This window comes from Podarcis raffonei, chromosome 1, assembly GCF_027172205.1.
Source record: "Podarcis raffonei isolate rPodRaf1 chromosome 1, rPodRaf1.pri, whole genome shotgun sequence".
In the NCBI taxonomy this organism is placed as follows: Eukaryota; Metazoa; Chordata; class Lepidosauria; order Squamata; family Lacertidae; genus Podarcis; species Podarcis raffonei.
Genome location: NC_070602.1, coordinates 57551352 through 57573385, shown reverse-complemented (window position 1 = coordinate 57573385; position 22034 = coordinate 57551352). Strand labels below are relative to the sequence as shown.

Below are 22034 nucleotides of genomic sequence, written 5' to 3'. Positions count from 1 at the left end.
CCATTTTCCAGCACGAAGAACTTAAGAAATTATAGTGCTAATGATACCAGCTAATGATATGTCCACACCAATCTTCAGAATGTGAATTAGTGACTTTGCCCACTATTGATCTTTCCAAATTTAAATGAATTTTTAAGGGGCAGTTTATTTTTCACAGTTTGAAAAATTAACTTATTCCACATAGCAAAATATTATTCTGGATTCATTATACTTTTGAACCTACATATCTCACAGGTAAAGCTTCTTGGATACAGCTGCCTTCCAAACATTACTACAGCATCAGGGTATCTCCAGCCAGCACACCTAATTAGGCCCAGAAGGGTTCCTACTTTGGCCCCCCAAAGCCATTTTCACCAACCCATTCCAACCTGCACTATATTTGACAGCATTGTGTCAGCAGGTGTGAGCAGGTAAAGAAGCAGCCACCAGGGAACAATCAGGAACTTGAAGTGTGCTCCTGATTCTTCCTTGACAAGCAGGCCTCCCCTCAGTACAGATCAGCTGATTGGTGCTGACAGGGAGTCCCACAGGGATCAACTGCTCTAGGAAGTTCCCCATCAGTAATTCACTAGTGCAGCCTTTGCAGTCCTCAGCACTGATAAGCTTATGGACACCTAAAACCCCTCTGAAGTCTGTTTACAATTGCTTTGTATTTATCAAGTGATTGACAGGTGGGCAACCCAACCCACCTGTCAAAAATAGGCCCGTAGGAAGTGAGAGGAGGAAGGATCTGGTGGATCCAGTTTCCACACCCTTGGCTGACTGTATCAACAATCCATGGACAATGCTATAGAAATTTTCTAATTTTGTGTAATTACAGTTCTAGCCACAACCAACACAAAGCATGCAAGTTTTTTTTGTGTCACATGTGTTTTGTCTGCTTCAAACACAGAAAGCAGTATATGAAAATTTTGCAATACTTTGCCCTATAATCAGGAGCCAAATCCCAAACATCGAAGAATTGTTTTTGCCAAAGGCAAGCTTACATTTTGTGTATACATTGCTTCTCTTTCCTGGAAATGCTCCCTCTCTTTAATCTGAATGCTTTTAAGGTTTTCGTTTTCTTCCAGGAGGCAGCTGCATCTTTGTTCATTGTCTTCAACTTTCTTGATAAGGTTCTGAACCAGAAGTTGCATACTCTGCAATGAAGCCTCCTTTGTGGATAGTTGGTTCTTTGAAGTTCGCAAGAAATGAGAGTTAGAGGACTAGGATGAGAATCATCCAGATCAGATTAACAGCATGGACAAACAAGTATTTTTAAGTAGCAGCAATTACTTTATACTTGTAGCAATTGGATGCTTATACTTTCATGAATAATGCTCAGCATACTGAGAAGTTGCCGCATCATCAGAGGAACACCCTAGGTAATGGGAAAAATGGCACTTTTTATATAGGTTCACAGCTTAAATATACCTTTAATTCACTGTTTTGGATTAGTACTTCTTTGGCATCAGTTGATCCACAGGCTACCTGTAAATCAATTATGAAGGCTTCTTTTTCCATTATTTTTTTTTGCTTCTCAGCAAGCATTGCATCCATTTCAGCACCACGCTGGTGTGCAGCATCCAACTCAGCAATCTAGAAACAATCAGAAATGTTGTTGGTGGTCACACTAGATATCTACCCACTAAAATCAGCTTCATTTATCTTCTTTGTTTTCCATTACTTTCTCTCCTCTAAGTATCATTCCCTGTTTTCAGCTTTCCTCACCCACAAAATACTCAATAGCTAGGTTGTTTCTTTCATTTCTGTGTGGTACTGGAATGTTACTAACAAGGATTTCTGCTACTGGCATTACTTCAAAAACACCAACATCATAAATACTGATTCCACAGCTGGTAAAATTGTGGGTTGAATGGGCAGAGAATTATAGAATCATAAGAGTTGAAAGGGACGCTGAGGATCATCTGGTCCAACCCCTTGCTTTCAACTGGAAGCCTGATACGGATGACTTCTGAAAAGCCCACTCCTTCTCTGGAATTTAAATATTGTCAACATCAGGAATTCTTAATATTTTAGAGCCAATAAACGTACTACAAGCCAGTTTGAATGAATATGGGCTAGCTTCACAAAACTGCCCTGTGATCCTCAAATGAACACTGGTACTGTATAGAAATCTAATTTAAAAAATAAAAATAGCTGCTCAGTTTTTAGACATAATGCAAACACCCTAGATAAACAAAATCATTACAACCTTGAACAAACCACTACCTTTTTCTGTAGCTCTTCATTTTTTTGGGCATTCTTTGTTTCTAGTTCCTCAACTTTCTTTTTAAGTACCAAGATTTTTCCACGACTTGCAGCCTCAAATAAAAGAAAAGGAGAATTATTTGGGCTATTATAAAAAACAGGGGTACTACAGAGGACTATTTTTCCCCATTATACATAATACATACAGACTTATTAGGGAATAACTCTAGGCATGTCTATTCAGAAGTAAGTCTTACTGAATTCAGTGGGACTTACTCCTGGGAAAATGGGGTTAGGATTGTAGCCTTAGTCTAACTGAACACAATGGGACTAACTTTTGAGTGAGCATGGATAGCATTGCACAGTTAAAACTTGGATCATAACCAGTAACATGTACACACAGCTAGAGCTTTGCTTGCTGTTTTCATCACAAACTTTCCACTGCTGCAAAGATGTCACTGATTATCTTAAGAAGCAACTTGCAATAACCACTTCAACAAAAGCAATAAATCAAGCACCAGACAGATGCATGGGATCACTCACTTACCCAAATCTGCATATGCACACATTGTGTATGTGTATGTCCAGATTTATAAAAACAGAAAATGAGAGATCAAACCAAGACATTACCAATGCCTATTTGATTTTTTTTTAAGGATAGAACTCACTCTCTTTTGCTCAGAATTTCCTTCTTGGGTTTCGTCTCCCGATAATTGATTTTTGAGTTCCTCTAATTGTGCTGTTAAGGATGTTACTTTGGCTTTGTTCTGCAGCTTTAATTTGGAAATCTTGGCTTCAGAAGCTTCTTTTTGTGCCTGAAGATTATTAACAATTTATTTTTTTAGACAAAATGCAATCTGCCCAAACAAATAACTTACAAGCATTAGAGAGAGATCTACATATATGAAAATAACAAAATACAAAGCCAATTTTTCCACTGAAAGAACAGCAGAACCAGGTGGCTTTAGGCCTTAAGTAGAGTTATACATTACAGTTACCATTAGCAATTTGGAATGGATAATCTTAACCCTGGGTTTATTAACAGCATCTGTCCATACTTTAAATACATGTGCATTTTGAGTGACAAACCAGTCTGGCAAGTTATCAAAACTTAAACTAGATGGAAACTGTACCTGCTAATTAACATCACTGTTGAGACACCATTTTGAAATGCAACTTTTAGCTAATATTTAGAGCAACTTGCTCGTGAGACAACTGAGTTCATTTTCATTTCTATATAATAAACGAACTTTATGTACATACACAATACCTTTAATTGCTGCTCTTTAAGGCATAACTCATTATCCTTGTCCCTGACAAGTTCTTTGAGTTGTGCTACCAGCTGTTCATTTTGGACCAGTTGTTCTGTCAAATCAGTCACAGACATGCTTGCTGCTTGAAATGGGCCATGAGCCTAGAGATAGAGGAGTTAAGTTTGCAACAACAAAATGATGCAGGCAAGACAATTTCAATACATTACTGGAATGTAATATTTCCCATATTTCGGTATAAGAAGAGAGATACAGAATAACTCATAAATAATTTAAAGCTAATTGCCATCCCTGCTATTTATTGAAGGAGACCACTTGCAGCACACACTGAAATTCCTTGCAGCAAGAACTGCACCATTCACTTCAATGGAGAAAGAATGCCTTTCTGGAGGCAGAGCTTCCCTTCCACAGAAGCAAAAGCCAATGAAACAGTTTTTAGAATTGTTCACTATTCTTCTACCCAGACCAGGAATGGGGAACCTCCAACCAGTGGGGTGAATGTAACCCTCTAGACCTCTCTATAAGGCCCTTGGAGCTATCCCCAGGCCTTAATGCTTTTGATCCTGTTCCATGCATTCCTTGGGTGCCTTGGGCTGTCTGGAATGTGTAACTGAAATGTGATGGTGCCTTTTGCTTGCCTGGATGGAGATAAAATTGGGATTAAAAAACCCTGGCTTTAGTGTGGCTGGAATGTAGCCCACAGTATAAAAGTAAGAGCGACATATGTTCAACATCTTGGTACTAACACTTAAGGCCCTATACATCCCAAGATCAACTTACTTCAGAGTCTCAGAGACTTCTTTATTGGTTACGTATGCAGTTGATCACTACATTCTGCAATACAGTTTCTCTTTAAGTTCCAAAAGTAGTTGATGCCCACCCTAGAGAAACTTGGCACAGGGCTGTCCGTGTGGCTGCCCCTGTTCAGACGACCAGCATTCCTGCCAAGACACTGCAGGCATCCACTAACTATACTTTCTGGAAACAACTGAATACTTAATTTTTTTACATGCTTTTACAGCTGGATGAAAAGGTCTCTGCCAAAGAAGTTCATGTTATACTGTTTTAAAATCTATCTTAAGGGGGGTTTTTGTATTGTTTTCTAAATTATTTTTAACTGTTTTATTCTATGTTTGTAAATGGCCCTGATGCACATGTAGAAAGGGATTCATAAATGAATGAATGAATGTTGCTCCACCCATCCCCCCAAAAAAACATGCAACTCTGGACTCTTGAACTGAAGAAGTTTCCCCACCCATGACCTAGATTCAACTTGCAATCATATGCATACATACTTGGAAGCACCGTATTTTTCGCTCTATAGGACGCACTTTTTCCCCCTCCAAAAATGAAGGGGGAATGTGTGTGCGTCCTATGGAGCGAATGCAGGCTCCTTGGCTTCGCCGCGACGCGCCTGTCCTAAAAGCCGGAGGAGGAACAGAAGGGTCTCCTGTTCCTCCTCCCGCTTCGCAGCGACGCACCTGTCCAGCGAAGCTGGAGGAGGAACAGAAGGGTCTCCTGTTCCTTCTCCAGCTTCGCTGAAGGGCGCTGCACCTTCTCCCTCTCTGCGCAGCGCCTCTCCTGTGAAGGAGAGGCGCTGCGCAGAGGGAGAGAGAAGGCGCAGCGCCCCTTGAGCAACGCACCTGTCCGGCGAAGCCGGAAGAGGAACAGAAGGGTCTCCTTCTGTTCCTCCTCCCGCTTCGCAGCGACGCGCCTGTCCTGGAAGCTGGAGGAGGAACAGAAGGGTCTCCTTCTGTTCCTTCTCCAGCTTCGCTGAAGGGCGCTGCACCTTCTCCCTCTCTGCGCAGTGCCTCTGCTGGGAAGGAGAGGCGCTGCGCAGAGAGAGAGAGAAGGCGCAGCGCCCCTTGAGCAACGCGCCTGTCCAGCGAAGCCAGAGGAGGAACAGAAGGGTCTCCTGTTCCTTCTCCAGCTTCGCTGAAGGGCGCTGCGCCTTCTCCCTCTCTGCGCAGCGCCTCTCCTGTGAAGGAGAGGCACTGCGCAGAGAGAGAGAGAAGGCGCAGTGCCCCTTGAGCAACGCGCCTGTCCTGGAAGCCGGAGGAGGAACAGAAGGGTCTCCTTCTGTTCCTTCCCCAGCTTCACTGAAGGGCGCTGCCCCTTCTCCCTCTCTGCACAGCACCTCTCCTGTGAAGGAGGGGCGTTGCACAGAGAGAGAGAAGGCGCAGAACCCCTTCAGTGACGCGTCTGTCCTGGCTTCTGCTTTAGCCCTGCGCAGCCTCTTTGGGCAGGGGGAGCCTTCACCCCGCTGCCCTGAAGAGGCTTGGCGCGGTTACCCCAGAAGCCAGAACAGCTACACGGTATCCCAGAAGCCAGATCCCTCTTGCTGTTCTGGCTTCTGGGGTTCAGAATAATTTTTTCTTGTTTTCCGCCTCCCAAAATTAGGTGCGCCCTATGGTCCGGTGCGCCCTATGGTGCGAAAAATACGGTAAGCTCATTAATTCCATGGAGCTCATCTCTAAGCAGACATGTAAAGGATTGCACTGTCAACGTATTAAAACAGAAGTCTTGGTATTTGTACAATTTATCTTGAGGCAATTTGAGTCTTGAAAACAAAGAATGTGCTGGGTTGCCCTTACTTTGTTTTATTAAAGCTGAAAAGCACAGCATTCAGTTGTTTGAACCCAGTCCCTACACCCAAACAGCCAGTCAACTGGATTTCAGCTTCCTTTAAAGATAAACCAAACATGAATGGAAGCCTGCCCCCCCCCACGTCTAACCCTGCCCCTGCTTGGAAAGAGTAAGTTTTTTAAAACTAAAATATGCAAACAAAAGTAGCCCAATGCAGCTTCAATGCTGAATACTAAATAAATATTTAATATTTGATACTTAAGAATCTACAATAATCAGTACAAAGGTTCCTTGTAAAGGTGTTTAGAATAAATGTATCATCAAGTACGGTGTATAAAATTCAAAGTTAAGTCGATTTTTTTTCAAAGTACTTACTCCAGATTTAGTAGCTGAAATATCACCGCTGCCCCATTTCAGCATAGTTTTAAAATAGCTATAGAAAAGCAAAGAGAAATTAGTTTACATCAGTAATTTCAGTGCCAACTATTATCTTCAGCTAAGTTCTAGGTGTACAAATCTGTATACAGCTTCAGACCATATATACAACCTCACCCCAACTGATCACTGAGCTATGCAGGAAAGGACCCTCCTGGTGATACCATCTTATCAGAAAATTTGTTGCATACAGCATAGGAATCAGGCCTTTGGGCTGGAGACACCTTCTTATTGGAACTTCCACCTTTCTTTTTGGCAGTTATTGAGGACTTCATTTTCAACAAGACTTTTAAGTGGGTACATTGATCCCATTCTGTACCTGCTGTTCCCCCTGCAATCCTATATCTGCAGCTGCTTTTCTGTCACGTGGGTTTCTGGACACATGTTTCATGAGTTGCAAGGGAAAGTAACCCAGGTTGCTGTTAAAAATAGGCTGGATCAGGAAGAATAAAGTGTCTGCCTTCTGTCCTCAATGTGGGCTACTATTATTCACTACTATTTGTTCACTGCTTTTTATTTGCCTGACTTTGAAGGAAACAGCTCCACCTGTCCTAAAATGCTAGCAATCTTCACATTATCAAAACACACTCTCTCTCTCTCCTCAACTATATACAGACATTCATAATTAGAGTGATCAGGGTGCAGCATATTCAAAGTCAGGAGAAACTAGTTCTGCTAGTTTCCAGCAGAAGTTGACTGTTGATTGGATTCAGAGAAAAACTTGCAGGAAGGAACTGATTTTCCCCCTCCAGAAGCACCCCTCAACCTCTGTTAGGGGTGAGAGGACATAAGGTGGGCTATGGTGTGAAGGGTTGTGCAGGCTGCTGGGAAAAGAGGGAGTGCATATAACTACTGACTGACTAGCACTTCCACCATCAGAGCAGTTTAAAATCGTCACAAAACTTGTAAGGTGCTTTAAAAGTTTTAAAAGAAGGACAGCCCCACATGATGCATAGCAGAATAGCCAAAAAGCAGTGGAAATCAGCACCTGATTTGGAAATAAATATGTGTGTTGTCTAAGAAGGCAAAGAGAAGCCTCATAAAGAAAAAAACAACTGCACGGACTCCTGTTTATACATGTCTGTACACACCCTTATGCCTAGACTCTTGATACAATTACATGGAATTAAGTCCCATTGATTTCAGTGGGGCTTGATTTCTCACAATGGCCCTAATCTGAGGCCTATTAAACTTGTATATAGGCTTAGATGAGTACAGCAGCATTTTAAGCTTTCTGTTGTAAACAGCAGCTCTCCCATCTTTTATGGAATGCTGCTTCTAACAGTTTTGGAAACAGATTTTGATTCAGTACTGGGAAGCTGCTATTTAAAAGGGGAAAGTTTAACACATCATAGCAGGCATAGATATTATTACATCTAACTTTGGATCAGAGCCCATGACTTCTGCCGCTAAAACTCTCTAGTCAATCACTTGAGTTTTATTAATTGCATTAGGAATCTTAATAATGAAAGTTACTGTTCAGGACTCACAAATGTCACCAAACAAGTTTAACAGCACACCAAGGAGCTCCCTACTAACTCAGTGTAAGTGGAGTTATTTTAGCAAAACAAGTTTTACTTTTGACCAACCATCAATGGTGTTTTAGCATGATTAAAACACCCAAAGGCTTGGGAAAGGCAACTCCTTCTTTAAAAGCAATACTGGAATTACTAATACTCAATGATATCAGAATTGTACCATAAAGGCTTTAATTTTAAAAAGTGTATGTGCTGTGCTAACCTATGGAAAAAGTTTTTTTGTGCCCCAGGTTCCATGAGTGGTTGAAGCAGCTTCAAGTGCATACACTGTTTTGAACCACTGGTGAAGCTAAGGGAAGAGAAAATAACCTTCTTCCACAGTAGCAACATTAAAATTACTTTATTTACACACAAAAAGTTCTCTAAGCAGCTCTCACAATAAGAATAAATATTAAAAAGCAACATAATAAAAATTCAGTAAGATATAACACAGCAGCAAAACACCAAATAAGTGCAAAAACAAATAAAAGAGAAAGGGGAGAAGATTATAAAACAAATAAACAGAGCTGGACAGGAGTATGTCTGGCACTGGACAGACATTAAAGATAATGCCAGGCTCAGCTCTATTTGAAAGACATTCCACAAACCTGGAACTACCACTGAAAAGGCCTGCTCATTCATACCCACCTCCTAAACTTCACTTGGCAGGGAAGGATAAGAGGCATACCTCTGAACTGCTGGGAATCACAGGTGGGAAGAGTGCTGCTGCACACAGGTCCTGCTTTGGGGCTACTCAAATGCATAGCCGACCACTGTGAGGGCAAGATGCTGGACCAGATGGCCCATTTGCCCAATCCAGTGGGATTGTTCTTATGTCCTTAAGGGCCTCAGATGAAGAGGTAAGTAGCTACATGTGGGAAGAAGTTTCCAAGCTATGGAAGGTCTTACAGATCAAAAGCAGCGCTTTGAATTGGGCCCAGAAATGGACTGGGAGCCAGTGAAGATAACAGAGTACCGGCATAATATTTGTGCAATACTCAGTTCTATTATCTATCTTGCATCTATATTCTGTACCAACTGAAATATCCAGAGTTTGTAAATGCAGCCCCACAAACAATACACTGCAATGATCAGAATGAAAGGTTACTAGGCATAGATCACTGAAGAAAGGCTGTAAGTGGGGTCATAGCTGGCATAGCAACCTAAACTTGAAGATGCTCCATGGCACAAAGAGCATTTGTCATTTTTATGTGCACATGCACCTATCCAGAAGTGCTATCCATATGGGAAATTTGAAGCAACTCAAAGCATTTTTCTATGTCCTAAAAAGAGCACAGAATATTGAAATAATATATGCTTTAAAAAGTGCAAAATACTTTATAACCTGATCAGGCTGTGAAGCATTTTGTACTTTAAAAAGTACATTTTATTTCAATATTTTGTACTCTTTTAGGACAATGAAGAATGCATTAACAGCTATAAGTTTGCTGAATTACTAATTCTTTTGATTCTATCATTACAAATAGATCCCCCAATGCTGTTGTACCTTGTGGCAAGATGCTCTGCTTGCTTTAAAGTTACTGTTGTATGAATAAAATCTGATACAATGTTATCCATAACTTTAGGAGCTGTTCTTCAAACGTACTACATATTGACAGTTTTATAAGCACAGGTTGATTGGTTGGTTGCACAACACGTTCATCCACAAATGAAAAGGGCACGCTAGAAGCTGGTTTATATCTACAGGGGAATATTTTTACATTAAAATGCTTCCACAAAGGTAGTGAGAAGATCACTCAGAAGCCTAGGTGTGCATTACTTGAATAGAATACTGTGTTGTTTTACATGTGCTCTTGCAGAATACTTCCAAATGGGTGTATATGGATAAAATTCCACATCCAGACTTGAACACTTACGCATTCTTCATTAAATTATCTTTCCATTGATATATAACTTTATGGTATTACTCCAAAAAAGTGGTGTGATGAGCCATCATTGCCAAAAGAAGATGACACCTGATTGGCTCTCTAAACCATGGGTAGGCAAACTAAGGCCAGGGGCCAGATCCAGCCCAATCGCCTTCTAAATCCAGCCCGCGGACGGTCCGGGAATCAGCATGTTTTTACATGAGTAGAATGTGTGCTTTTATTTAAAATGCATCTCTGGGTTATTTGTGGAGCATAGGAATTCGTTCATTCCCCCCCCAAAAAAATATAGTCCAGCCCCCCATAAGGTTTGAGGGACAGTGGACTGGCCCCCTGCTGAAAAAGTTTGCTGACCCCTGCTCTAAACACTCCTTTTTCTGGTTATTTGGCTGTAACTTTTGATAGAATACAGATAATTGAACAAACCTTGTTGCATTACATTCATCATTATCTTTCCATTGATATATAATTTTATGGTATTGCTCAAAATAAAAGTGGTCAAAATAAAAGCCATCAAACCTCGGAAATACACTTTTTCCAAAAGGTTTCCACAATTTTGGCCACTAGTGTATTTCAGCCCTGACTTGATGTCACCAACCCAATGCTTCTTCCATAGACCACATCAGGGTATAGAAAACTGACTCACAGTCCTATATCCACTCAGAGGTCAGTCCTACTGGGTCCAACAGAACTTACTCCAAGACAGGGAGGTTCCTATGACTCTACCTAAGAAGGCAGCAGTGGCGACAGGAACTCCCCACCCACTGCACCCAATGAGCAGTTACGGAGAAAGGAGCAGTTCCTGGCTTCTCAGGTGAATCCCAAACACCACTAAAACAAGGAAGCGGCTCTCTAAAGAACTCAAACGACTAACCAAGCTAAGGAGACTTTCCTTTGCCCCTCCATTCCCCGCAAAGGGTTGTGGGGCAAAGGATCTCGGCTCCTGGAGAAACTGCTGAGCGACACAGTCGCACTTGCGCGGGGGGGAGTCACCCCCCCCGCCCCGGTGAATCAATCTCTCTCTAGACAAGAAATAGTCCGGTTTCGAGAAGGATCTCAAAGGACGCACAGCCGTATCTCTCGAAGGCATCCAGCAGACTGGACTCCGGGACAACGGTCCTGCCTCCCCGGAGTTCCAGGTAAGAACCCCAAGGGCGAAGGGGGCGGGGCCTCCCTTCGGTTCCGTTGGGCAGGCGACCCTCGCGCTCTGTCTCTCGTTGCAGAAGCCCGGATGCAGGGTGGGGGGGAGGGGCCGGCAGCGCCCCGAACTCACCTGAGGGAAGGAAGAGTGTCGGCCGGGAGCGACGCGCTCACCGCCGCCTCAGCGGGACCCGAGCGGGCGCAGGCCGGACCTTATAGGCCGCCGCCGCTGCTCCTCTTCGTCCTCCTCGGCCTCCTCCAGGTGGAGAGCCAGCCGGGAGAGTCATCCCGACACACCAGCGAAGGCCGCTGGCCGGGACCGGGTCGCTTTTCGGCGTGACGGCTGTGTTGTGCGTGCGTGCGTGCGCGAACCTGGCGTGCGTGCGCAGAGGCGTCGAGCGCAGCCAATCGGCGAGCAGGGTTTCCCAAACCCGTCCGGCCACTTTCCCCCTCCCTGGCGGTGTTGGGCCAACTCTTTCCATCCACCTGCCGGTAGGTGTCATGGCAGGCGGGGGTAAAGGCAAAAGCCTCGTATCCCGATTGTAATGCAGGTCATTTCTTCGTGTAGCATTCAGAAAACGAGAGCTAAAGGGAGGGTGGAAAAGGTGGAGAGCGTCGTGAGCCGAGTCTTCTGCTCCCCAACTGTAATTCGAGCCATGGGTCGAGCATGGGGTTGGGGTGGGCTGTGGAGAAAGCGCTGCTCAGAGGATCTCGAAATGCACGTGCGTTTTCGAAAAAGAGGACTATGATCTTTAATAAGTTGCTCTGTTGGCTACAGCAGTGTATGGGGTAGGTACTGGCTGCAAGGCTTTGCCAACAACGGATCTTTTATTAAGAAAATAGGTTTGGTTGGTTCCTCAGTTTCTCATATATTCAGCCTATACTTTTTACCATTCTAAGGCCATGTTCAAATTTTCTCTTTCAACAAATATAGTAATACCCAGTGCTCTTCTTTTCTTTTTAAAAAAATGGTTAGCGGTACTCTCATTTTGGGGACGCGGGTGGCGCTGTGGGTTAAACCACAGAGCCTAGGACTTGCCGATCAGAAGGTCGTGGTTCGAATCCCCGCGACGGGGTGAGCTCCCGTTGTTCGGTCCCTGCTCCTGCCAACCTAGCAGTTTGAAAGCACGTCAAAGTGCAAGTAGATAAATAGGTACCGCTTTGGCGGGAAGGTAAACGGCGTTTGCGTGCGCTTCTCTGGTTCGCCAGAAGCGGCTTAGTCATGCTGGCCACATGACCCGGAAGCTGTACGCCGGCTCCCTCAGCCAATAAAGCGAGATGAGCGCTGCAACCCCAGAGTCGGTCACGACTGAACCTAATGGTCAGGGGTCCCTTTACTTTTACTCTCATTTTGACTCAAGAAAACCACCATTTTATAGTTCAAATCGGGAAAAATAAATACAGTAAATGGACAAAAGTACGTACAAAGATTCACAAAATGTTTAGGGATGTGCGTACCCCTGCGTACCCACCCCCCAAAGCACTGGTAATAGCCAGCTGTCTTCTGTTTAGGTCACTTTTTCTTTTCTTTCCATGGATTCTAGAACCACCACTAGAGGTCCTCTCTCACTCATTCGGAATGAGTAGCCCAGGAAAAGCTCATGATTTCAAAACACTCAGTAATATAAACACTTGTCATTTTCATCCCCTCTCCTCCTCCCTCCCCAAAGGTCCCCTACCTCTCCCGCCCTGATCTTGCCACTGTGATCCATGCAACGGTCACCTCCAGGCTTGATTATTGTAACCCACTCTACGTGGGGCTGCCCTTGAAACTGACCCAGAAACTCCAGTGGGTGCAGAATGCCACGGCGAGACTCCTTACGGGGTCTTCTCTGTGGGATCACATTCACCCGGTGCTATACCAGCTGCACAACGATAATTGAGCAACCTGAATTGACAGTATGTGGCTGAATCCTCCTTAAAAATAGCAAAAGCCTGGAAGCTTCTTAAGTGTGAGGAGGAAAATTTTAATTTCTAAAAAGATAGTTGCTGTCCTCAAGCACTTGCAGAAGTGCTATATATTTTAAGTGAACTGCTTCTCAAGCCAGGGTATTTCTCTTCCCGGAAAAGCATTTTTCTTACGTGTGAAAACTGGTAGGGGTCATTCAAAAGAATTCAATGTGTACTTTTTTATTACCACTTTATGTGGCTCCTCTTATTAATTAAAAGAGATTCCAGAGCTAAGTACTGCTGAACATCCATACAAGTTAAGCCTAAGCTTGGGAGGGGTGGAGGAGATCGCAGTAGTTGCTTGACAGCTCATTGCTTAAAATAGCCTGGCTCAGCCTTGAGTCAGTTTGTTCTGATGCATCTTTCTTTTTGGGTGGCTGGAAATGCTGTTCAGGCACAGCAGTTGCTTGCCTTGATTCACGCACACACAATGCTGTTTTTAGCTAGTTATAGGAGTATGTATTGTTTCATTCTGACTTTTTGAAGCAAAATGAATTTCAGCACAGCTTTATAAGTTGACTCTCCTTTAGAGGCAGAAGCATTTGATTTTTTAAAAATGATTTTGTATTTATTGAAAAAATGATTGAGTTGAACAGACTTTATGAGAGTGCAAATGCAAGCTCATATGTATGCAGTACTAGTCCCCAAACCATGCCAGCACTCTAAAATATTAAACTAGCTCTGTAGCAAGATTCATTCGGCTATCTTTTGGTTTCCTTGTACAGTACATATTCCTTGCAAATGAGTATCATCTCCCACTGTGACAAGTGCTCAAAAAGTATTATTTTTCTCTCTTATTTGAATGAAGGCATAATTGCAAGATTCTATGACCTTTGGTTATGCTTTGATCAGAACTAGGATGCATATATGAGAAAATGGGTGCAAGATTTGGGTCAAAGAATAACCAGGAAACAATGGAACTGGATTTGGGACAACTTCCATTCTATTATAATTTCTTCCTAAAGGAGAACTATTTAAAAACCTTCTGTGAATGGCATTTAATGCCTTATGAATTGAATATATAAATTAGGATCAGATAAATGTTGGTGATTAAATAAAGCAGATTACATACATATATTTTGGAATTGTTCTCAGACAGAAATATTCTGGAAATATGTTCAGGTTAATATCTCTGATATGTTAGGATATCACATACCCTTGGAACCTATTTTTTCTGCTTGGTTAGCTGAAAGATGTTATTCTGAAAAATGATCAAGAGATAGTACTCAACTTCATAACTACTGCTTAGATTATATAATAGCTAAAATGGCTTTGCCCATTTTATACTTTTCATTTCATGGGATCAAAGTGCCATCATGCTGAAAATATTTCACATACAATAACCAATGCTAGGGAAGGTCTGACGACATGTCTTTTTCCTCCAGTGTTTGGTCCTTTTCATCTGCATTCTTTTTTCTTTGATGTTCAAGGATCCATTCTGTGGGATCTATATTTAACATTTTCCTTACCCATTCATCTCTTTGCACTCCATCAACAAACTCTTTCAGTGAAATTTTTCCTGGAAGAATAATTTCAAAAATGGATTAAAAGAGGTTCAGCCATAACTTAAACCAGTGGATCAGGGTACCAAACACAAGCTAGGAGACACATCAGAACTTTTAAGAATTGCCAGTGTACACAACAAAGGTCAGAATCATCTTTGGGACTGGGAAGCCAATGCCTTTCGTATCATGGAAGAGATGGCTTGCCATTTGCTGTTACTGAATAGTGTAGTGACTGTAGTGTATATTCTAAAAAGAGAATTGCTGTGCATTCCCAGATGGGTGAGTAGTTATGGTTACTCCAAAAAATTGCTTTAGGAGCCCCCGGGGCACGGCAATATTTCATTTATTGCCCTTTTACTGCTATAAATGTTTAAAGAAAGAGAGCTTAAGCCCCCCACCCCTTTAGTTGTATATCGGATTGAAATTGGTGGTTTGGCATCTTACTACATTTGTTGGTGAAAATATGCCTGTGACACTCCTGGTGCTCTACTAAGCATGAAATTTGTTCCTCTGAGCTCTTTGAGTTTGACATCCTTGCTTCAGAGCAAGTGTTCTGTAGAGTGGAGTCTTGTTCTGCCACGGAAAGACCAAAGTAGATTATCTGTTATCATTACCCATAAATGAATATTATCTTACATGCAAAGTACCGGTACTTCATTTGCTCAGCTTCATCATATTATACGATAGGCCAGTATTATTCCCATTTACATAAGGGAAATGGAGTCTGAGCAACAGAAAGGGGAAACAAGTGCAGAGTGTTGCTTTGCAGCTCTTCTTCCTCCCAGCCACTGTTGGTCAGACATGGAAGGACAATAGGAGCCGTGGGGGCATGTTGTACTTGCAGTTTCCTGAAGCCAAGCCACTGACCTCAGTTTTTAATCAGGATACTTCTTAATAAACAATAAAGTCAAAACATTATTTTCTGTATAGTTTTGGTGACTCTTAGGTTCCTCCCAGGGAGTCTCTTAAGTGAGTCACTAAGAACTGTATTGTTCTGCCAGCCGAACAGTTATGCAACTGAGCAGCTGTCCTGAGACATCTTATTTCGATAACCTCTATTGTGTATATATCATAGCTCACAGCTGAGGCATTATCAGAAAAGCTTAGCCCTCTTTTCTACATGATTGGCCATTCTTCCCAAATTCCCCAAGATAATTAACTTAGGCTGCAATCCTAAACAAACTTTCAAGGGAGTACGTCCAATTGAATAAGGTGGGACTTGCCTCTGAACAAACAGCTGTAAAGTTAGTGGCATTTGCCAATCTTGCATAACTGGCAGCGACCAAGCGTCCATAACAGCTAATGCTCAAGACTCTGTCACACACCAGTGTAACCAAAAACTGGAAGGCAAAATGAGAGGGCTGTGCAAATAGTTTGCAAACTGTTATGTGTTTCCCTGGGGGGAGAGAGAGGATCCAGCAATAGGCAGAGCCTGGGGGGCACTTCTCTCCCAGCAGCAAAGCTTTAGTATAAAACTGACCAGGCTGCTGTGCTAAAACTGGAAGCTACAGTGAGGCAGTGGGTATGTGGGAGCTTCTGGACAGAGGAGTTCCTCTCACTCCTAGCTAGGATGGTTTAAGCCCTATCTGATTAATTCTCAAAATGCAGGTCTTCACCCACAAATTAGCGAGCCACATAGCATGCAACAGTCTGTTGATATGAATAGCATTCGAGTCAAATGGCTTCAAATATTTGTCTTCTGTTCTTGAAATGTGATGTGTCACGAGCAGAGATATGTCTGAAAACTACTATTTCTGTGTTATACTGAAAATATGACTGCACTGACGGCACTGTGTTATGCAACAATATTAGAGCTTGCAGGCTCTTTAAATTAAAGTGTGGTACCTGACAGGGCCTAGAGGCAGAGTATTTGGATGATTAGCCTAGAGTTGAGCCCAGCACTCTTTTGTGGGTCCAGAACAGAACCCTTCACTTTTGGAGCAGATATGGGAGTAGCACCTAATACAAAAGCCATCCATTCACTTAAAGTGCACAGCTAAAAGACACAGATGCTGGGGAAAAAACAGCCTGGCACTTTCCTTTTTTGGCAGTGAGCCTGAAAGCTAAAACTTGCCAGTTCATTTTTTCCGAGTGGTCAGCATTGTTCCCAGGTAGTATATCTCAACATATTTGTTCAAAGAGGAATTGTTGGCATCTCTGTGTCTCAGAAGACAATGGAGTGCGTCTTCAGGGGTGAAGTCAAACCACTGCGTTAGCCGCACCAAAGTGACCTCCCCAGGACACAAACCTGGGCAGTGTGTGTGTGGAGGTCCTGGGCTGCCCAGACTACAAGACTCACTGGTGTGGTCCAAAAGGCAGTAGAACAATACATTTGGCAACAGCTTGGCTGCAGAAGTTGCCGGAAGGAGGTGTACAAGGTGCCACTTGTGTTAGGGACTCTACTCTGGAATTATGTAGGGTTTACTCCCTAACCATTTTTCTCTGGAAGATAGGCCACAAAGCAATGGAAGTTTGGGATCAGAGATGCCTTCTCCTAGAAAAACTACTTTCCCAGGCTGACAAGCCCAATGTGCCCCTCACTTCCCCCTCTACAGCAAATGCAAAGCCATTGGACCCACTATTACAAGTCACTGCCACTTTTTGGAAGCCCACAGATAATTCTAACAATAAAGTACATTTACCATCATTATTTTCATCCATAAGTTGAAATATTCTGTTACACACTTCCTCCGGGGTTGACATCTGAGTATCCATATTTCTTGCCCATCCTTGTTTGACATTATAGACACACTGGGGGAAATTAATAATAAAAAAACCCACACGTATTTATATGGCATCGTCCATACATTGCACTTTACAAAGTCACTTACAAATTGGTTGTCAGCACACAAGAGAAATAGGAGAGGAAGGGGACGAAGGCAGGAGTAGAAAGTAACAAACATAGTGAACTAAAACCCATGCCCGGGTAGGCTTGCTGAAATAAACAGGATTTCAGCAGGTGCCTAAATCAATATACAATAGTAATGTCAGTAGGCAGGGGATTGTAAAGGATAGATTTTGCTGCACCAAAAAAATTGTTCCTCTCAAATGCAGAACAAACATTATATGGCATTTGTAAACTTCAAGTTCCGTTGATCAAAGTGGTTGAACAGGTATGTATGAGGCAAGATAATGTCACAAGTAAACTGGTCCCAAGCCGTGAGCAGTTTTATATACCAGCAGTAAAACCTTGACTTGGCCTGGTAACAACCTGGCAGTCCATGCAAATCCTTTTGTAAACCACTTAGAGACTGTTTGGGTATTAAGCAATGTATGATAAATCTTCTTGCACAAATCAATGCTCCCACTATATGTGCATTAATGACACACACACTGGCCAAGATCTGGTGCAACTTCTCTGGGGTGAGACACTATCTGTCAACCAATATGGGCATGGATTCTGTTATTCTTCCTGACATTGTTTTTAGAGGTTGTTTTCCCCATATGTTTTTTATAGGCTATCAGCACTTTTGGAGTTGATGTATCTAGCCATTTATTTTCCCAGGGGAGGTTGGGAGACTCCTGCATGCAGCAGCCAGTATAAAGCTTATTCCTGTAGTTCAGTGCCCTAAATGGAGGCATCATTTTGTCAAACTCCCACAGATGAGTCTGTTTTCATTTGGAGCAGATGGAAGGACAAACCATGTACACCCCAACAGAGGAGGGTGCAAAATAAGGGAGCAGTTTGTGTCAGACAGTGAGTGAGGTGTGCATAACAAAGAAACAAGGCAGCATCGGCAAATTAGACAGTAGCGGCAGCAAGTCAGAAAAACTGAGAAATACATCCACAAAGCCCTGAACAATGCAACCTGAACTTCACGTCAAAAATTCTGGCACTTATTCTTTTCTCTACAATTGGGGTTCTTATAAACTAAGGCAGCCTCTCTACACAAGTACAGAAAGTTGCTAAGAGAGCTGGGAGTTCCTTAGTCCCCACTCTCAATCCAGATTTTGTGTGTTTGTATATACGCGCGCACACTGTCTCAGAGTAGTAATCTGTCCCTTTCTTTCCATGTCCCGGTCAGATTGGAAAGGGCAGCTGTGTGTATGCATATTAATGATACCAATGAAAACAATCTCTCATTTTCCTCCTTTCAATATGATCATTGTGCAGCATTCAAATTTTGACTTAAACCATGCCATAAGGCTGATCTCTCCCCACCCCCACCTGTTCTTCATCTGACATCTGGGGTGTATAGTGCACCTGCCATTCAGCTTACATTTCTTTTAGTAGTCTTTTAGATTCAGCTAAAAGCCAGTGTAGTGGTTAGGTTGTTGGACCTGGGAGACCAGAGTTCAAATCCCCACTCAGCCATGAAGTTCACTGGATTGCCTTCCTCCAGACGCCACCTCTCAGCCTAACCTACTTCACAGGGTTGTTGTGGGGACTGTGTGAAGATGGGGAGAATCATGAGCACCACCTTGAGCTCCTTGGAGAATAGGTGGGATATAGATGCAGTGAAATAAATAATAATTCATGGTAAAGAGGTTCAACCAATCTCATGGTTTGGCGTAATCCTGCCAAGTCATTACTGGGGACCCCTCTTCTTCTAGAAGGACTTCTTACCTTCACCATTTTCCTTAGTTCAGCCTTATCAAGAAAGCCATTCCTGTTGGTGTCGTACACTTTAAATGACCACTTCAGTTTGTGCTCAAGTTTCCCTCTGAGTACTAGGTTTAAAATTGCTACATATTCCAAAAAGTCTATCATGTTATCCTGAAACATTAATAGAAAAGCAGTCACTTGAAAACATCAATATTTTTAAAATTATCCAAACAGAAATGGCATAACAGTCATAATTTTTGCTGGGTGCTTCTAGGATAATAAGCCTCCAACCTGAATTAGATGGATGTACACAGAAGTTATCTACAAGTGTTTTTGAAAATTTTACTCACCCCATTCGTGTCAAAGGATTTAAATGCATTCTCAGCATATTCAGATGCTTCGCTCTGGCTGGTAATGCCAAAAAACTGCTTAAATTCATGCAAATGGAGACCTCCGCTGGGGCATTCTAGAACAAACTTTTTGTACATATCCTGTAATTCTGCCACCTCTGTTCCTTTCATGTTACCAGTGTGGAGCTGCCCCATGCTCTAAGAACAGTTAAACCCCAGTGAGGCTTCAAATGCCTTATAAATATTCTAGCCTGAAAGTGTAAGTAACTTACAGTGATGTTATGAAACAAAGATTTGCCTTAAAGCTTTAAACCAGAACAATGGGCAGCTTCTATAATCCAAACACAATGCCTTTCTTATTGTGTCCAGACAATTGAGAGCATTTTCTCTTAGCAGAGTAGCTTGCATCATAGTTATATTTTTGGAGTTCTAATAATGCCAATGCACTCATGTTGACCACATTGCATGCAGTCTTGGAACTGGGCTGCAACAAAGTACAACAAGCCTTAGCAACAACATGGCTACAGCGGAGGCATCCTGCAATTGGAAAAGGAGGACAAGGTCATTTAGTTAGATCACTTTTTGGTTGCAATCCCCCTGCACAGGAGCCAATTCCTAGGGGCCATGGGGGCTTTGCCTCCCACAATAAAATATTTGAGGGGCTGCCTCCCACAGTTGATGGAGATTCCCATTCAAATGGTGTGTGTGCAATGTGTCATGTGATTATGTGGGATGGGGCTTACCAGGGCCCCCACAATATTTTATTCAAGCTGGCACCCTTGTCCCCTTGTAAAAGGTTATTAACAAATATTTAAAAACAATACACATATTATTTGGGCTATCCACTGTCCAGGCAGAAATATGTATATAGGGGAAAACATGTAAGAAGCTTAAGACTAATGAATACCAAAGTAACATTTTTTTACAAAATAGAAAAAATGGCACTTTTTGGGTTTGTTTGAGGCATAGCAGTGTATGATTCTGACAGCACAAGAAGATGGGGTTGTGGGAAATTCATGACTGGATCTCAGATTTATAAAAGGTTAAATACAGCTGCTGGGAATCCTGATATGGATTGGGACCATGGCACGAGGGAAAGCAGGTTTAACTATCCTCACATATAACACACAGAGATTTTGCCAATAGGGGTACAGTGGTACCTCGGGTTACATACGCTTTAGGTTACATACGGTTCAGGTTACAGACTCTGCTAACCCAGAAATAGTACCTCGGGTTAAGAACTTTGCTTCAGGATGAGAACAGAAATCGTGCAGCAGTGGTGCAGCAGCAGCAGGAGGCCCCATTAGCTAAAGTGGTGCTTCAGGTTAAGAAGTTTCAGGTTAAGAACAGACCTCTGGAATGAATTAAGTACTTAACCTGAGGTACCACTGTACAAGCATACATTGCCTTGCTTAGGAGGTGGAAGAATATTTTTATCATCACCATTGCTACATAGCGTTGGCCAATGTGGCTAACAACAACCAACATACAACTAGGAACAACAACAGCAAAAAGATAAACAGCCTGTTAAAAACAACAGCAGATAGAATATATAAGCTTGACAGGTCAAAAGCCTGTTTAAATAAAAAGGTGTCTTAAATTTAGTTTAGAAGAGCAACAAAGAGGGGGCTAAATGGTGCTCCCTGCAATGGAAGTTCCACAGCCTGGGTGGGCACCAAACATTCTTCAGACATTGGTGGGACAGCAAGAAAGGAATCTTTCAGAGGTTTGTGTAAAAAGCAGACCTAAGTGAGGTTAGGATATGTCTGCATCCTGTCCTTTGTTTTCATCATAAAGCAGGAGCAGGGACCGGAATGACAGGGACAGAAGTCGTCTCTGGGATTTTAAATTGCTAGCTGCCATGAAAATGCTTCATAACCACCTAGTTTTCACAAGAAAAGGAAACAAACATGCAGGATGAATCATCACATGCCAGGTTTAATTAGTTGAGAGTGAGCTTTGATAACAAGAGCCTGAGAAAGGTCAATACAATACATTGCGTATGGCTTGCCATTGTGGCATCTGCAGAGATTCAACATAATGGAAAATGAGACAGCTAGTCTGGACCCAGATTTTCTTCATTGAGGAATTATTTACCATTGATTCTATTAATTCTGAAGAAATACATAGTGCTGAGGAAGCTTAACGAAAGGAGACTGCGCTGCCATCAATCAATACAGCTCAGTCTACCACGGGGAAGTTATTCCACCAGATTTACGACACAAATGCAATGAAAACTTCAGATATCAGCTTTAAGGTCAGGTTCTTGCAGAGAGGGATGATTCTGGGTGTGTGTGTATAGTCAGGAATGCTGGCCAAACCCAGCAGGCAGGCCTGTCCATGCCATTTATTAGGAAGATATCCATGATAGCTGGTGGATGTTTCCTCAAGAGCCAGGAAACAGCCAGAGCTCACCTGACAGTTCTGAATGTGGAGAAACTACTGGAGAAGGTCACATGCCTCCCACCGCCAAGCTAAGGTGGACTCTGAGAAAGAGATCATTTCAGACCAAGCACAAGCTTTAGTGTAAACGAAAGCATATAGGGGCCCATGTGGGTCCTTTGGGGGGAAACCATATGAACTTCCCTAGAGCATCAGCCACAGTCTGAAGGTGAGAAATCCTTACCTAACAGCATCTCCTCTCAATCCTGTGCTCCT

The 22034-nt window shown here is 42.6% G+C and overlaps 2 protein-coding genes across 9 annotated transcripts in view; both read right to left on the bottom strand.

Annotated features, from left to right (window-relative positions):
- Window positions 1-11393, bottom strand: part of LOC128413867 (golgin subfamily B member 1-like) — a 43844-nt gene extending 32451 nt beyond the window's left edge. For 5 of the 6 annotated variants that reach the window (XM_053388345.1, XM_053388376.1, XM_053388350.1 and 2 more), the window contains exons 1-7: window positions 11159-11393; window positions 6423-6480; window positions 3461-3604; window positions 2859-3005; window positions 2212-2304; window positions 1414-1578; window positions 987-1172 (exon numbers count right to left, since the gene is read on the bottom strand). In XM_053388345.1, the coding sequence (XP_053244320.1) occupies window positions 987-1172; window positions 1414-1578; window positions 2212-2304; window positions 2859-3005; window positions 3461-3604; window positions 6423-6467 (780 nt within the window). In that variant the 5' untranslated portion in view covers window positions 6468-6480; window positions 11159-11393. The remainder of the gene's footprint in view (window positions 1-986; window positions 1173-1413; window positions 1579-2211; window positions 2305-2858; window positions 3006-3460; window positions 3605-6422; window positions 6481-11158) is intronic. The other variant, XM_053388367.1, reaches the window with a different exon arrangement.
- A 2129-nt stretch (window positions 11394-13522) lies between these two features.
- Window positions 13523-20514, bottom strand: LOC128413891 (guanylyl cyclase-activating protein 2-like). 3 transcript variants are annotated; one of them, XM_053388406.1, is made up of 5 exons: window positions 19649-20514; window positions 19048-19197; window positions 17123-17231; window positions 14925-15053; window positions 13523-14494 (listed from the first exon to the last, which is right to left on the bottom strand). In XM_053388406.1, exons 2-5 carry the CDS (start codon window positions 19189-19191, stop codon window positions 14325-14327), a joined length of 552 nt encoding a protein of 183 aa, XP_053244381.1. In that variant the 5' UTR covers window positions 19192-19197; window positions 19649-20514; the 3' UTR covers window positions 13523-14324. The 3 variants fall into 3 exon arrangements, with proteins under 3 accessions (XP_053244381.1, XP_053244375.1, XP_053244376.1); XM_053388400.1 differs by having other exon boundaries at window positions 19377-20509; XM_053388401.1 differs by lacking the exon at window positions 14925-15053 and having other exon boundaries at window positions 19377-19895.
- Window positions 20515-22034: the final 1520 nt, after the last annotated feature.

Coding starts and splice junctions, on each gene's coding strand:
- LOC128413891 (XM_053388400.1), bottom strand. CDS start 19,571: ATGGGGCAGCTCCACACTGGTAACATGAAAGGAACAGAGGTGGCAGAA. Junction 17,232..19,047: donor AACTAAGGAAAATGGTGAAG/GTAAGAAGTCCT, acceptor AATTTCCCCCAG/TGTGTCTATAATGTCAAACA. Junction 14,495..14,924: donor TATTTTCACCAACAAATGTA/GTAAGATGCCAA, acceptor TTATTCTTCCAG/GAAAAATTTCACTGAAAGAG.